This window comes from Harpia harpyja, chromosome 8 (assembly GCF_026419915.1).
Source record: "Harpia harpyja isolate bHarHar1 chromosome 8, bHarHar1 primary haplotype, whole genome shotgun sequence".
In the NCBI taxonomy this organism is placed as follows: Eukaryota; Metazoa; Chordata; class Aves; order Accipitriformes; family Accipitridae; genus Harpia; species Harpia harpyja.
Window position 1 is genome coordinate 44,204,653 of NC_068947.1, and position 15,938 is coordinate 44,220,590.

General features: G+C 38.0%; 1 protein-coding gene across 2 annotated transcripts in view; it reads left to right on the forward strand.

The window, feature by feature from the left end:
• Positions 1-239: 239 nt before the first annotated feature.
• Positions 240-15,938, forward strand: part of ABI3BP (ABI family member 3 binding protein) — a 171,726-nt gene continuing 156,027 nt past the window's right edge. For both annotated transcript variants that reach the window (XM_052793998.1, XM_052793999.1), the window contains exon 1: positions 240-403. In XM_052793998.1, the coding sequence (XP_052649958.1) occupies positions 325-403 (79 nt within the window). In that variant the 5' untranslated portion in view covers positions 240-324. The remainder of the gene's footprint in view (positions 404-15,938) is intronic.

Sequence of the window (15,938 nt, forward strand, 5' to 3'; positions counted from 1 at the left end):
TGATACTCCTGGTTTTATTTGCATGAAATTTAAGTGATCAAATGGTAATCTATTATCCTGAGTGGTAGAAAGACCTTGTTACAAACCCCAGAAGATTATTGTAGGGGGAGCTTGATAATCTTTTTATTTTTTTTTTAATGCTAATTCTCCTTTTCCAGTGGGAGTGAATGATGTCATCCTGTCTCCTCCCACTGTGTAAACTAAGCTTGTGTCAAAGTGTTGCTGCCTCTTGTCACAGAGAGAACAGTTCACTTAAATGCAGCTGCAGTGCTTTTGTGTGATACCTGTCCGAATCATTCCCAGTGCAAGGTCGGGTTTGTGACCATGATGTCAAGATTGGTCTTTCTCCTTTTCTGTGGATATATTGCACTAAACCTGGGAAATGCTCAGAAATTGCCAAGAGGCAAGTAGCTATGACAACTTTCTGGGTTTTTTGTTTGTTTTTCTGTTGTGGGGCTTTTTGTTTTTTAATGCTTGCGTTTTGCCATGGAAATTCGCTTTCAACATGTTAGGAATGATTAAAGATAATGGAAGAGATGAAAGAAGATCAGTCAACAGGGCAAGGTCCAGGTACAAGAGAGTAACTTTAAAGCTCTTGAATAAAACAAGCTCAAATGTTTTCATGGTGTCTTGTGACTCTAGTGAGAAGTACCATGAAACCAAGTAATTTTATAATGATTTTGTAATGATTTAGAGAGCATTATGCAAGTTTGTTGTTTAAGATCTTAAAGAAAATGTGACTTAGAAGCACCCTGTGTTGTTGGTGGAAGATTTCAGTTCTGTCTGGAAAGAACTTTTATGCTTTCCCTTTATATCCATCCTTAACAAATCAATAAGAATTGACTTTTGTAGGTCAGGTCGTATGCACTTTGAGGGAGAGAAATATGATTTATTAAAATTTCCACAAGAAGAAAAAAACCCCTCCAAACCAGTGTGAATATTTGTTTAACTATTCCTTTCTCCTGGAGTCTGGAAATACAGTAGATTTGCAAAGCTGGCAGGGATCTCTTCTTTTCCTTGCTAATGTGACCCATGTAACATTGGCATTTTACTAGTATTTTATTACTGCAGGAAGAACAGTCATAGCTTAAAATGAAAAGAATATTTCTATATCTAGATTGTAATCCGCTTTGTAGTACCTTGGCATTAAAACAGCACTTTCACAACTGTTTCTGTACTGCACGTATTGCTCTCACTTTGTAGAAGTGCTTGCCTGAGTCCACTGTGCTTTCTAATGCTTTTTACATCTACAGTCTCTTGCAACCAGTAACATTTAGAAAGGAAGCTGTGATTTAGTTCCTTATGAGAATGTTTATTAAGGAATCAGCAGTTTGAGGACTTCCTAGGAGATTTTGTTTCATAGATGGGAAACCTAAAAGTATTTTGGGGAGAAGAGGTGATTTTTCACCCCCCACCCCTCCCCAAGAGACTTTTTTTTCAAGGTTTCTCACCCTCACTCTTCTGCCGGTGATGTTCTTTTGGAAGTGGCTTTCTTTTAAGTTCATCTTCTGGAGCCAATGTGGAGTTTTCTGCATACTGCTAATAGGGGGCAATCTGTAGTCTCTGAGTAACAGATAGATATGCAGTTGTTCAGGTCAAGCAGACTGTAATACCTTAGATTTATCAAAAAAGCAACCTATAAGTAAACTATTGTAGCAGTTTTCATAGGGGAGGATTATGTTGAACAGAGACGAACCTTGTATGTATTGCCTACTTTGAGGGAAGGAACTTTTCTAGTGCTTGTCTTTTTAAATGGTTTCACTGGACTTTCTGCTCATTACCATAGAATAGTGGCTGTAAATTTATGTTGACTGTGAAATTCAGACAAAGCTACTGATCCACTGCAGTCAGTGGGAGATTAACTCGGGGATGCATTTTTCCCTGTCCTAAAATAGCACTGCAGAAGTGAAGTTCTGTTTGCCAAATGCCTAAAGCTGCAGGTGGAGACTTAATTTCTTTTCAATGAAATAGCTCTTTAAAGATTCTCACATTGCAGTGTTGAAACATGAGTCTAATTCTTTTGTTTGCAGCTGCCTCTCAGGTTATTATTTACATTGGACTGCATTTAAAAAACAAGTGTATTAGTACCTAGCTGTTATTTGGAAATGTTCAAAGGATTGTCTTTCTACAACACTGTTGTTTGACAGGGAGTACAGAATTTTTTCATAAGCAAAGGATATATTTTGATCTTAAAGTATTTTTAAAATGAGGATATGTAGTGGTAGTATTCTGTTAAGAGGGCTACTCTGCCCTGCTAAGCAAGCTTAAATTCCTGTGACTTCCTGCGCTCTTCAAGTCACAAACTATGTAACTGGGGCTCCAGAGTCACTCCTGCTCTATGGGGAACAGTGGAATCAATTTCATAACTTGAGGGAGAACAATCTAGCCAAACTCACTTGGTTAGTGATGCAGGCACTTCTGTGAACAGGTTCTCGGTGTAAATCTCGCCATTCTTACTACCGCTTTGGAATTCTAGTGCTCAAGTCTTCTCTCCAGGAGGTGAAACACGCTGATCCCTGGTCTCGTGGGCTGGGATTTCCTTTCAGTGATACAAGGTGGAAAGAACATCTTGCCTCCTGCAGCTGCAAAGGAACGGTGCCAGTACACCCTTTGGATGTCAGTGACTTCCAGAGCTGTTTGAGAGATTGTGTGCAAATATGCTGTTCAGGAGGCTGGAACACACGTGACTCCCTTTTCCCATATATTTTTATACTTTCACCTCCACAAGTGTGTGTTTGACTAGAATGACAAAGAAAATGTTATTGCTGTTCTCAAAAGAGTGTTCTCTTACAAATTCTTTAATTATTTTTACTTCAAAAATTAAGGCACTATTGGAAGAATAATATGGAAATGCTACCAATGTGACTCAAGTAGTCAAAATCAGGGAAATATCAGTTAAAATTTCCAGTGGAAACTTCATGCTACTTCTATGTATCCTGCATTATAATAGTTTTGCCTGTATAGAAAATAGGCCTCTACTTATAACTGGTCCTAGTGTAGTGTCCTAAGCACAGGTGAACACCCTTTCTTTTGCAGTTCTTTGTCACATTTACCGTAGCAAAGGAGAAGTGATGAGGCAGTTATAAGCTGTGTCGTAATTGAGACTCTTTCCACATTAAGATTTTACAGACATAAATAAAGGCAGTGTAATTGGAAAGGGAAGGTTGGTGGGTATTGTGTTTTACTGTGGAGGCAATGCCTTTTTTACAATTATGTTTGTGTTTCATGAGTTTCTGTTTCAGGGATCAGCTGCTAAGAAAATTCTGTAGTCAGTGCCTATGGAGACTATGTGAGGGGTCACAGAACAGCAGGGCAGGAGATAACAGTACGATTAGGGGTGGTCTTTTATCAAGTATTTGAGCCACTGTCCCTTCAACTATGTCCAGCTTCTAAAGCTTGCTTTTTCATCAGAAAGAAGAGAGACTCGGACATTTTCCACGTACTTTTGTCTCTTCCCTTATGCCACTATGCCAGTGCCATCCAACACAAAATTATTCAGCTCAACACCGTTGTACTTGAAATATTTTTATGATGGGAGGAAACAGTTGCAATGCATAGGTGTCAGAGTTATAACTTGTCATACTTTCTCTAATTTTTATGGTTCTGTGTAACAGAAACATTCCATCCTTGAAGAATGCAGCGTTGTCTCTCTGGACAGGAGTTGAGTACAGACAAAAAAAGTCATGTCTTTAGAGTAGGAGTTGGTAAGAAGAGCATCCTGAATCTGAGAGGGAGATGAAAAAGCAAAGCCACAGAATCAAGAATAAACAAGTTACAGGACATAATCCACAAGATTGTACTGCCCTGCAAACTGTGTTTCACTGGCATCTTTCCAGCTGGACCGGATACAAATGTTGTTGAAGGCAACAGTTGTGGAACAAGTTCTTAGTGTTTGGTAAAACAGCATTTCATGTTTTTGATTTTGCCAGTTGACTTTCCAGTTACAACATAGATGTGCATAGAAATTCACTTTTTCACTATAATCGCTGCTTCTGATGGCTTTTGTGTTTCTTCATGTTCTGTTTTTCTTTGTTAGAGCTGAAAAGAATTTGCGGTTGATCCCTTCTTATATACTTACACTTTTATGAAGTTTTTAAAAAGAAGAGTCTGATTTTTTTTTTTCTGTTTTGTTTTTGGGGTTTTTTTCCCATGTTTCTGACCTCTGTGGTTTTCCTACTATTTGAGTTAGTCATCAGGTAGATTGGAATTCAGGCCCATTGTTGTTCTACTTTCCAGGATTCGGGCCTGTCCTGTTCTGCTTTCCAGAAAGGGCTCAGGAAACCTTAATTCACCTTCTTCGTGGTTGCTGCCTTCTTAGGGAAAGAGAGTACAGACTTGACGTTCCTTATGGGATCATGTGAAAGAGCCTGATTTACAGATTTATGTAGGGAAAACCAGATCCAAAACTTTCTTGTTTCTACAGTTGTCAACTGTGGGGATAAGTTGGAAAAATAATAGTTCTACTTCAAGGGTTTTTTTTGCTTGGTAAGTGTACAGAAATGCTAGAAAATATTGTAGATAACCACTAGCTAAGATTTGTACTTATGGTAATTATAACTGACATCCCTTTGAGAGTGAGCACTGTATTTACAGTATACTTCCAAACTTACCATTGACATTTGTGAAAGGAATGGGCTAATTTTATTCTTAGCTAAATTTGCTGGCTGTGCTATGTTATGTAATACTTCTTACTAACCAGAGGTTAAACTCGGCATGTGTTTTCACTTACTGGTGTCAAGCAGTTAAAACAATGTTGAGTTATTTCAATGTATCACAGTCACTATACTGCAACAGCCAAACCTTAATCCTTAAGCTTTTGTGCCTGCCCCTACCTGCCCCCCCCCCCCCCCCCCCCCTCCCCGCCGAGCACCCCTTTGGTAGCTGTAGGATAGCAGGGCAGAAATTGTAAGACAGGAAGAAGTCTCCTGCGAGTTGGGTTTTTTGAACATCTAATGAAGCTGGCATATCAAAATATCACAAAAGGAGTGAAATGACATGTGGTTTATATGTTACTTTCTCCATGGTTTACAAAACATCTTTCTGGGAACTATTTTTCAAAATACACAACTCATTAACCTTTAAAAACCATATTCTAATGAAGGAGGGCCAGTTTGGACTAAACTATTGAACTTCAATTTTTTTTTTATAGTGTCTGGAAAGAGAAGTGCAAAATTAATCTGATTTGTGTGAAATACTTCTCTTACGTTTAGTGGCACATAAATTACAAGAAAGTCCTACGAGAAATGCCAAAGGGATCCTTTTTCTGGTATAACTGAGTGGCTGGGGTTTTCAGTCAGATATGTCATGGCAAATTTGGCTCCTTCTTTGCTGAAAACAAAACCAACCCGTAAGAATGCTGCCATTATAGCAGCTCATTTAATCAAAGTTATCTCATCATGCAGACAGTTGTGTCCTAGGATTGCACAAAAACATATCAAAACCCAGTATTGAGTGTCAGGCTTCCGAGTTCAAAGATAATCTGTAATACCAGAATTCCATTTTTATACTGGCATGGGCAGTGGTGTGACAGTGTGATGATACATATGGGTGGATTCTGCCAGGATTAAATTCCATAGCATGTGAACGCCTCTAAAATGATCTCACTGCTGGGTAATCTGTATAACCTTCCACCTCTTCATTTTAATTTTAATGTTCCCAAGTATCTCTTTCTGAATATTATTTTCAGTCCTCTTCCATATAATCTTTTGTATCTAGCCACGCCAGCAGGACAAGCTACATAACTCATTTGAGGGGAGAGCTATAGGCTAAATCCTACTGCTGCTTTTTGGCCAGACCTTCTGTATATGGGTAGTATAGTCTGTATATCTATTGACTGGCAGTACTGTGAATGGTCAATGGGTCTGAGGCTTCTTTGGAGTGTTTGGACTTACCAGGTGTGTACTACACGTTGCATGTGCAAACAGAAAGCTCACTCTGCTCCAGGGGGAAAAAATGGCTAGCAGTGACCTGCTATAGTCAGAACTGTTCATACAGCTCCCAGTGGATTTCTTTTCCTTGGGGAAGTTCAAGCGCAGACTTGAAACTGTTGGTAAGCAGGATAAATTTGTTGCTGTGGAGTGTTCTTGACTACTGCCTTTTGCAGGATATGGTCGCAGACTTACTCACTGGCATGGATTGTGCAAAAATGTCACATTAAATCTCGGTGTGAAGAGGCAGGTATTAGTGTTCTGGAAAGGCAGTGGCCTGAAATAGGTGCCATTAGCAAAACAGCCCAGTCTGTAGTTTACTTCCAAGTGGAAGAGGGCAGCTGGACGCAGGCCAGATGCCACCCAAGCTTGCCTGACAGGCCTTAATTCAAATGCCCTTAGTTAGAAATTGGGTTTTCTACAGTACAGGCCAACATGTATCTAATACAAGTTTGCTTTATGAAATACAAATTTGTCTAGTTTTGCTCTGAGGATAGTGTTGTGAAAATGACTACTGGCAGCATCATGAATCAAACCTTTGTGTGGGCAAGGCCTGGGCCAAGTTTCCCAGCACAGCTGTCCCTCAAAACATACCAATCATATGCCATTATACTCTGGCTAAATCAACCCTAAGCCTCCCCACTTGAGCAAACCAGTGTGCATCATATCAAGGTGAAGAAAAAACAGGTCAAGTGTTGAACCACCAAGTGAACGTCTACTGCTGATGAAGTTGTGATTGTAATTATGGTCACCAGAATTTAATGTTTTTGCACTCATTGCTTAACCAAAGTGATGAGATCAGAATGTGCAGATACCCAGGCGAGGTTACGTAAGGATGTTCACATTAAGAATATCAGCCCAGAGTTTTCACCACTTCAGAGCTGCTGAATAAAATGCTGGTAAAGAGTTCAGGCACTAGCTACTGGAGATACTAGATCTAAAGGCAGGTGGTAGGGAATGCTTTTTTATTACAAGAAAGCCAGTCTTCTCCCAGTCTGGAGGGGAGCATTTGCTGCACTTGTTCAGAGGTTGGTGGAAAAAAACTAACCTCTGTTTTGTAAAATACTTTAGAGTTGTTGCTGAGATCCACCACTCATTAAATCCATGATTTAATATTATTTAGAGTGTTTCCTGGAAGAAAAGTGAGGCAAGTGAATCCACAATTTTTTCTTAGGCTAATTGTAGCCATGGTTTTTACGCAAATCCTGTTTACCTTGAACAAATGTGTCAAGGTGGCAGGGCTCCATGTGAATAAATCCACTTCAGTAAAACCCAACATAATGAAGTAACTAAACCTCTGTGTGTGATTTGATTTTTTATTTATTTTATATGTGTGTGTGTTTGTGGTGTGCTAACACTAGAGTGTTACTGTCCGTACTTCATAAGGGATTGTAATTCAGTGCTATCATTCAAGCTGGAGAGTCAGTGGCAAAATGGATTCTCAAAGTGTGATGGAATTTCCTCTGTAGGGTTATTTCTGCATTTTTGTATAGTTCTAAGTTTTTTGCATTATTCTTGAAATCTGCTCAGGAAAAGCATGGTTCAGTAAAGCAGTAAGCGATTGTAATATTCTTTTCTATCACCAGCAGTCATGGCATTAGTTGATGAATCTATAAATGGCCACAGAGTGCTTGATATGAGTTTACATAATTAATACTTTGGGAACCTGGCCAATTTGAGAGGACTGGCAGTGTATGTGGGATAACATTATTTTTGAACTTGTGCAGGGAAAAATGTTTTCTCCTTTTGTCAGCTGCTTGCCTCTGCTTTATATTACTTACTTTAATTTTTCTTTCTATGATGTAAAAGTCTGGAATCATTTTAAAACAAATAAAATTGTGATTGGTTCAAAAATACAAATATGTAAACCTGAAATGTCCCAGAAGGTTGTTTTCTGACTTCGAAGTGAAAATATTTTCTGGCAGTTTTGATTCCCTCATTATCACAGTTCAAGCCTATACATGAACAAGAAAAATATACAGTGAGAAAAATGCAAGACTTCAGACCTTATCACTTATCACTTTTCTTTTTAAATCTCAGTGTGTCTGTACAACATGCAGAAGCATATGCTTAAAATAAAGGAATGGGCGCAATAGTCTGAAAGTTGATAAGAAATTGAGCTTTGGGATACAAAAAACAAGAAAACTGTATTTTCTGACCTGGGAATTTTGGCAGAGTTCCATTATCTGTGGCTCACGCGAACACTGAAGTTGGATTAAATGGCAGGGCACAGTTTTTATTTATAGCACAGTGTACGCTGAAGCATAGCTTGTTACACGCTTGGGGAAATGGCTGTGGTCAGGTTTGAGAACCATGAATTCTCTTAGTTTGATGAAGAGCTGTCTCAGGTAAAAGTGAGAGGGTTGCACGTTCAGCTGGAATCAGTAGGTCTTCTTCGTCATAAAGCTCATTAACAGCTATTTATGGTTGTGAACACAACTATGAAATTGCTCTGCATTGGTAATCCATTATTTGCTCCCGTACTGATGAGAACCAGCTTTTAGCTATGCTATGACAAAATCACAAGCATAAATACTGCATCTCTTCAGCATTTCTTCCTGCCTTTTTTTTTTTTTTTAATTAAGGAAGGCAAAATCTGGCAATTATAATAAAAATGTCTCCCTGCTCATGTCAATTATTCAGTGCTCTTTAGTAGATGATAATTCTTCTGTGACTCGGTGGTGGTGTAGTAGTTGATTCATCAAGTCTTTGTATAAACTTCATAAATAAGATTTTTAAAGGATTGAAACACTAATTGTGCAAACTTTTTGAGCTAAAGAACTTGTTTTGAATTTTGGACAGATTTTGTGATTCTTTGCTCCAGTGGAAGATTTATACTTAGACTAAACTTGCATGCAAGTAAAGTCATTAGGGTGATTTCACACAGACTCTAGCATGCAGAGGCACACACAAAGAAAATCGTTGTGGGATCTAGTTAATTTTTGGTAAATGCTTTGCATCAAAAATAATTTGGTCTTCCATGTTTTAAACTTCCAGGCTTTTATCAATCCCCCTGTATTCTCCCAGTTTTAGTAACATGATCAAATAGCAGTTGATAGAAGCATTAGTATGTTGTTAACATGCAGTAAAGAATTCTAGAAAGCAAAGTTTCTCAATAATGTAACAGATGTTTATTTTGTTCCCTTTACACTTGGAAATACTTACAGAAATTACCAATGGACATCATATGCTATTAGTATATTTATTTGGAGGGAATGTAAGGTTGTTCATAGTATTAAGGCTGAAGAAAAATTACAGATGCTCCACCACCCAAAGGAAATGGATACTCTTGTTTATGCCCTATTTCAGTGTAGAAATCTCAGGCGTTGTGAATATTTTTTTCCATGCCCTGGCTTTTCCAGTTTGTTTTTTTTTTTTTCCTATTAATTTGCTTTTGTAGTGTTAAAACATTTGTCAGTTGTCAAACAAAACTGGCACAGGAAAGACCATCTCATTTTAAAACTCTGTGAAGTCATGAAGCAATGTTTATGTGCTTAATATACTCTTAAGTCAGAGAACATTCCTTAGGAATTAATGTAATCTACTGCACACTGAGTTACAAGATCAATGATGAGAGAGACATAACTTTCTACATACCATATATTCTCCACGAACAATTGGACACATGCCTGAGTGAAGTACAAGTGAAAATGCAAAGTCAGTCATACACAGACTGCCAGGCTGATGGGTCTGTGCATAGGTGAACAGGCCCCTATCCTGCCCCAAAATTAGCATAAGCCTTCCTTTTGTGTAGCTGATAGTGTTTTCTGTATTGGCATTTTTCTTTTTCTTTCAATAAAAACTGGATGGAGCATTAAAAAAAAAAAAAGTAAATATGGACATAGAAAGATGAGTTAGAAATAGAGATTATTCCCCGCTGCTTGCTTTCATCTCTGTAGATAAAAGGCAATATGGTGAAAATGGACCAGGTGATGTAATGGATATAGAATTTGGAAATACAGTCAGAGAAGTAGACTCTATATTGTCTGCCATATCCTGGGTAGGAAGGGAAATAGATGGGAGAACAGATGAAATGCACTATTAGTAGCAAGAACAAGTACTTGTGACTTATCTTAGTACTCCCTTGATCATACACATAGCTTTTTTTTTTTTTACATGTTGTATACTTACTATAAATTAATTTCTTTTCCCTTTTTTTTCCTCTAATCCATTGATTTAGAACAGTTTACTTCATATTTCAGTTTTCTTGACTTAACAATGCCTCTGCTTCACAAGGTATTCATAATGCTGAAAAAAAAAATTCCTGCCAAATTTTGGAATTCAGTATTACTTCCTAAAATCATCAAGTATTTATCTTATTAGTGGCTTCTATTTTCACACTGTTTAATTAAAGACTTACTGGAAATCAGTTGCTTCTTTCTTCAGACATTTGCTTGAACTGTAGCAGCTTTCCTTTGATCTCTAGAAACTCAGAATGTGGAACAATATAGAAGAAGATAAAAAGGGTCACCTGTGATTTTTCTTGATTTGTTACTTTTTTTTTAGTAAGAAGCCAGGTCATCAGTCTTGAGATCCATCTCATCTAATGGTGCAAGATGAGATACATTTTCCAGCTGAAAAAGCCATATGCAGTTGGAATCAACCCTTACAGGACTCGGCTGTATCCAACTAGTGTCATAGACATGTGTGAGAATGTTCAATTTGGAGACCAAGAACATAAGTGAAACCACTTTATTTTGACTGCTCTGTTGGAAACGCTGAGTGTTGTTTTTTTTTTTTTTTTTGGTGTTTATAGCTTTCTAAACTGAAAGGGAATGACCAGTTAAGAGCTTTGCTGATAGACTCGAATGCATTGACAAGGCCAAATTGCAGTTCTCAAAGCGTAACAACATTTCATATTTATTACTGGTTTTGTTAACTGGTAAAGTTTGCTTATTCTTTCTGAGTTTAGCATGTGATATACAGCAACACCTAAGAATTCTTATGTATGCTTCAGATATTTAATTGCTTTATCAGCTGTCTGCCTCTGAAAAGTGGGGAACTCATTCCAAAGTTAAAGTACAGAATATTGCAAGCACCATTGCCAAGTGCACATCCAAAGCTATTAATCCTTGCACTATTTGAAGTCCTGTATGTCTTAGATGTTAGAAGATTTTGAGCAGAGAACTCAGATACTTTGTGTGATCATATGATGGTTGCAGTGTTGGAAGTGGAAAGCCATCGTGACTTCAGAGAAGGGATGATCCCATTCAATTTTCATCTCTTGATGCATATTATTTTAAAAAGACCTGTTTCAGCTCTACACAGCATAATGGGGGATTTATAAATAGAAATTAAATCCCATTAGACAGTAGTAAGGTATGAAGTACATTCTTAGAAGCTTGCATACATTTAAGAATTGTTAAATGTCTTATGCTGTCATGGGCATGGTCCCTACATATGCAATCTTAATGTGATGGACAGATTGTACTTGTCTGTTTTGAGATGTTTCTGGTAGAAACAGATTATTACATTACCTTCTGATGAAATACTTGTTTCTGTTTAAGGATATCTTATTTTAGATACCTTTTATTTGATCTTTTGAGAATCTGTGAACTGAAGCACGGACTGGACTGTTCTCATGAGATGAGCATGGGTGTGTTTACTTAAATATTAAATCTTGACAGAAGAACAAACCATTCAAACTCACTGATGCACCAGGAGTGCAGCAGTGTCTGTCTCACTAATTGCACTGCCATTCTGTAAAGATGATTTAGGAAGGTAGCTTGATGGGTACCTGTATCTGAATGGGTGTCTCAATCTAGTTTGTCTCCCTTCAATTTGACAGCAGATCATTATATACAACTTTTCTTTTATTTGCCTAACCCAAGTTCTTTCCCAAGTGTACACAAATTGCAAAACATTCTCCCTCACTGAAGTGAGTTCAGGAATTACTGTGGATATTGCTTGAGAGCCAGAAAGACTATCAATGGGGACTTCGGACTTTTAACCACTGACTGCTATTCTTTGAGCTCAGTTTTCCATCTGCATTGTAATCTTCCCTTCCAGTCTGCATTTCTCCAGTTTGGCTGGCCGGATACCTGTGGAGATTGTGTCAAAGTCAAAGTAGATGACATTCACCACTTTCCCCTTGTATGCAAAGCCAGTAATACAGTGAATTACAAAAGGCAGCAGGGTTGGTCAGATGCAGTCTGGCCTTGGTAAATTTGTGCTGGCTGTTCCGAATCACCTTCGTCATGTGCATAGGTGAGACCGTCTGTTCCTGGTGACCAAGGTTAGGCTGAACAGCTTGCAGTTTCCTGGATGCTCTTTCTTGCCCTTACTCAAGCAGTTTTACTGAGATATTTTGCTGTTCTCACGTGACAAACTAATCTTGCCTCTCTGGCAGTTCTCTTATGCTTCTCTATATACTGAAGAGATCATGCTTTACTGGATTTTCAGTATCTACATGTTAGAGATAGGAAGTAGGATATTGCAATTGAAGCATAGCATTGGGGAGGGCAGCCCTTCTTGAGGCTTTATGGTGCATACTTACAGGTGCAGGAGAAAAAGTGGTAGCCTTCAAGTTGAAAAATACTCATTTCGACAGAGAAACACAGGGCTGAAATGGACTTCCTGAAATCTTTTTGACCCCCTTGTGCTTATTCCTGAGGCAGTTTGTTCGAGAGCTTCACTGCCTTTATCAGTTTTCCAGCTATCTTCCTTGATACAGTTTATGTCACTTCTGCTCTTCACAAATACAGAGCTGAACTTATACTGCTTTCCCTCAGGGCTTTGTTTGTTTGTTTTATATATTTGGATACTGTCTTCATATCTGTCTATGTACTTTTTTTCTAAGCCAGATGACTCCTATTTAATCAGGCTTTTTTCCTGGGTAACATACTCTGTACCTCTAGTAATTGATTTTACCAGTTGGTCTACTTTATAGTGCTCTATGCGCTGGCTTATTAGTGATAAGAGATCTTTGTAGAAGTGAGGACTAGTGCATAAAAGGACTGGGTGCCAACTCTTCAGACTTACAATAGAGAAAGCAACAATCTTGAAACGTACCTAAATATGTTGGTGATTCTGAGACTCATAGATTAGTTTACAACTTAAGAGTTGGAAGTACTGGTGGTTTCAAATTTACTCTGTTAGTATATTTGCAAACCTTGCTAGCTGTCTAAATACTACTATCTTTAAGCAGTTTTGTCCTTAAAAAATAACCGTGTCCTGAATCAGAGAAGGAGGTAAAACAAAATGAGCTATGAAAACATCTAAGCCAACGTTAGAGAATAGAGCTAAAGACTTGCCCTTTCAACTGCTTTGACTATGGCAAGTAAGATAATATTTACCACAGGAGGAGGATTTTAGTATCTGACTACCTATTTTATTCTACAGCTATAAAAAACCCCGTGCAAATACCAATTTAATACTGCTTGGGGGTTTTTTAACATTAATTCAAAACTGCCTTATTCTAATACAGTAGAAATTATACTTTCTTACCATCAGTTATTTCATATTCTTCTTTTAAATCTGACTCCTGTTCTCCCAAAGTATTTCAAAAGATCCCCAGATGGATAGTCACACAGCAAATCAATCCAAAAGGTATGCACTGAAAAAAACCAAAATTATGTATTCTGATGTAATACATAGTGGTCACAGGTAAGAAACAGTTTTTAAAATGACTGCTACAATGTGAGATTGTTACTGCAATCTGGGTACACATCAATCGATGTAGCAGATTATCTGTGCACTTGGTAATGAATGATAACATCGTGGATTGTAAAGTATAGTATCTTCACTCTTCTCTCAGAAGCAAATGCAGTTGTAGTTCTAGATGCTGTTTTTCATTATGCCTTTGATTTTTGATTCTTCAACAATCCATTGATATTTGTAGACAAGAAGTGGATTAAGGGAGTGGTTGCTGCTAAATACTGCTTGCCATTGAATAGGTAATGGCAGTGGTAATGCTAAGCACTGCCTGCCAATGAACATGTTCTTAAGAAACTTGTTGCATTGAGGTCCGCAGTCTTTAATACTGATCACTTCAACCTATTTATAATTTGTGGGCAGAGCCAGACCAACAGCATCTGAATTCCTCACCAGCTTAAGTTCTTAGTATCTTGTTGAGCTTTCCCTACTGAGGAGCTGTTGTTGAAGTCCATGTTTTTATTCAGCTGATCAGCTCTAAAGTATAACTACCTTATACGCGGCCATGTCCAAAAACCACATTTCTCTTTTGGTATTTGCATTAGCTGGTGCTCTTTGAAGGCGTAAAGGGGAGTTAGACCTAGAAAACTTGGGAGACTTTTGCTCCGCACAGTCTTCTACACACCTTTATTTAATATCTTTATGCAGAAACTGTCAGGTTCTTAGGCCAAGATACAGTTTTCTGCATAGCCCAGCCTGGGTGGAGTTGCTTTGGACCTGTTTCCTTGGACAGGAGAAGGAGCCAGGATTGGAAAGACCAGCTCTTCTGGGCAAGATGCAGTCACTGTCTCATCAGCTCTGTCCAGGTGGAGTTGCATCAGCCCAGAAAAAGACATGCCAGGCCAGTCTGGAAAAAAACAACAACAAACAACTAGCTCTGAGAGTAAAGCCAGGGGAACAATGCCCTGGAGATCGCAGTTACATCAGATCCAAATTAAGCTTTATCCTAATGCAAATAAGTGATCCATAATCTAAATTGAAATAAGGGTTTGAGGTTGTTTTATTAACAGAGAGTTTTTTCATGGACAAATAATGTCCTTTTAAGTTTTGTGGTTTGTGTGCCGTTGATTTGAAAAGTAGTATCTATCAAAAATGGTTCAACTTGAAGGACTTTCAGGGGGCATTAAGCATTGAAAATGATGGATAGGGTTTGTTCTGTCTCTATCCTTCAAAAATGTTGACTTGTTTGGTGTTGAGTTTTATTTAAATTAAATTTTTAGCACACGTATTTGAGCTTTAAACACAACTAGGTTTATTGACTGGGCAAAGAAAGGAGTGGAATTTTCTAAGATTTAAAAGAAAAATTAAACGATATCTTATGACAGGAGCCAGGGACAGGTTGTTCGAACTCTATCCAAAGACGTTTTCAGAAGTTTAACTCCTGTTCCCTTGTCCATCAGAGCTGCAGACTTGGTTAGTCTCAAACAACAGTTTTCTATCTTGTTTTCAATTTTGCTTGCCATTTTAACAAATAATGGGACATCAGCTGGAGAATGAATGCTGGAAATGGGGGTTGGACCACTGATGTGGGATCTTCAGTTTAAATCCAGGCTCTTTTCAGCTTTGTTACTGAAAATAAGGATAGTTACTGTATTTAGTCCAATAAAAAAATAATTTTAAAGCAACATGTGGAAGGAGCCTTCTGAGGGTGATAGTGAAAAGGATGGAAGTGGATCTTCAAAGAAGTGCTTGAATGACCTGAAAACAGGTGAGAGAGATGGCAGCATAGGAATAATAAACTCCTTTTTGTACATTGCTTTATGTAGATACGTAGAAGCTGGAACTGCTAATAACTACATCTTTACCTCTGCATTGTCCTTACTGGTCCTAAAGTAATAGTGAGCTACAGCTTATTAACTCAGTTCTGAACTGTAGTGATCACTAGAGAGGAATTGGCAAAGGAAGTATTAAAAACTGTATAGTTTTGTAATATAAATGCTCTAACGAGTTTCTTTGACAAGTATCTATTTAGTTTGTATCCATTAAAAACAGAGAGCATATTTCAGATTAGCATTAGTAAAACTAAATATGCATTTCAGCTGAAGGAAGAATTCTCAGTAATGCTGAAAGACTGCTGTGAGAAAGGGCGCTGGAAGGGATGAGGCTGAGCCTGGGCCCTCACAGTACATCTCTTCCTATGGAGGTCTTAGTGAGTTACTGCCTTCAGATGAACACCAGTATTGAGGGGGTTTCCTACTGGATATTTCAGATATTTATACTCCTTTGTAGTGAATTTCTATTATAAATGAAACTTCCAAAATCGCCCATGATATCAAAGAAGTACGGAGGGGAATTATAATTTATGCTATTTTATTGGCTGTGCGCAGTCTGTTAAGAATGTTGATATGCCTAAAAAAG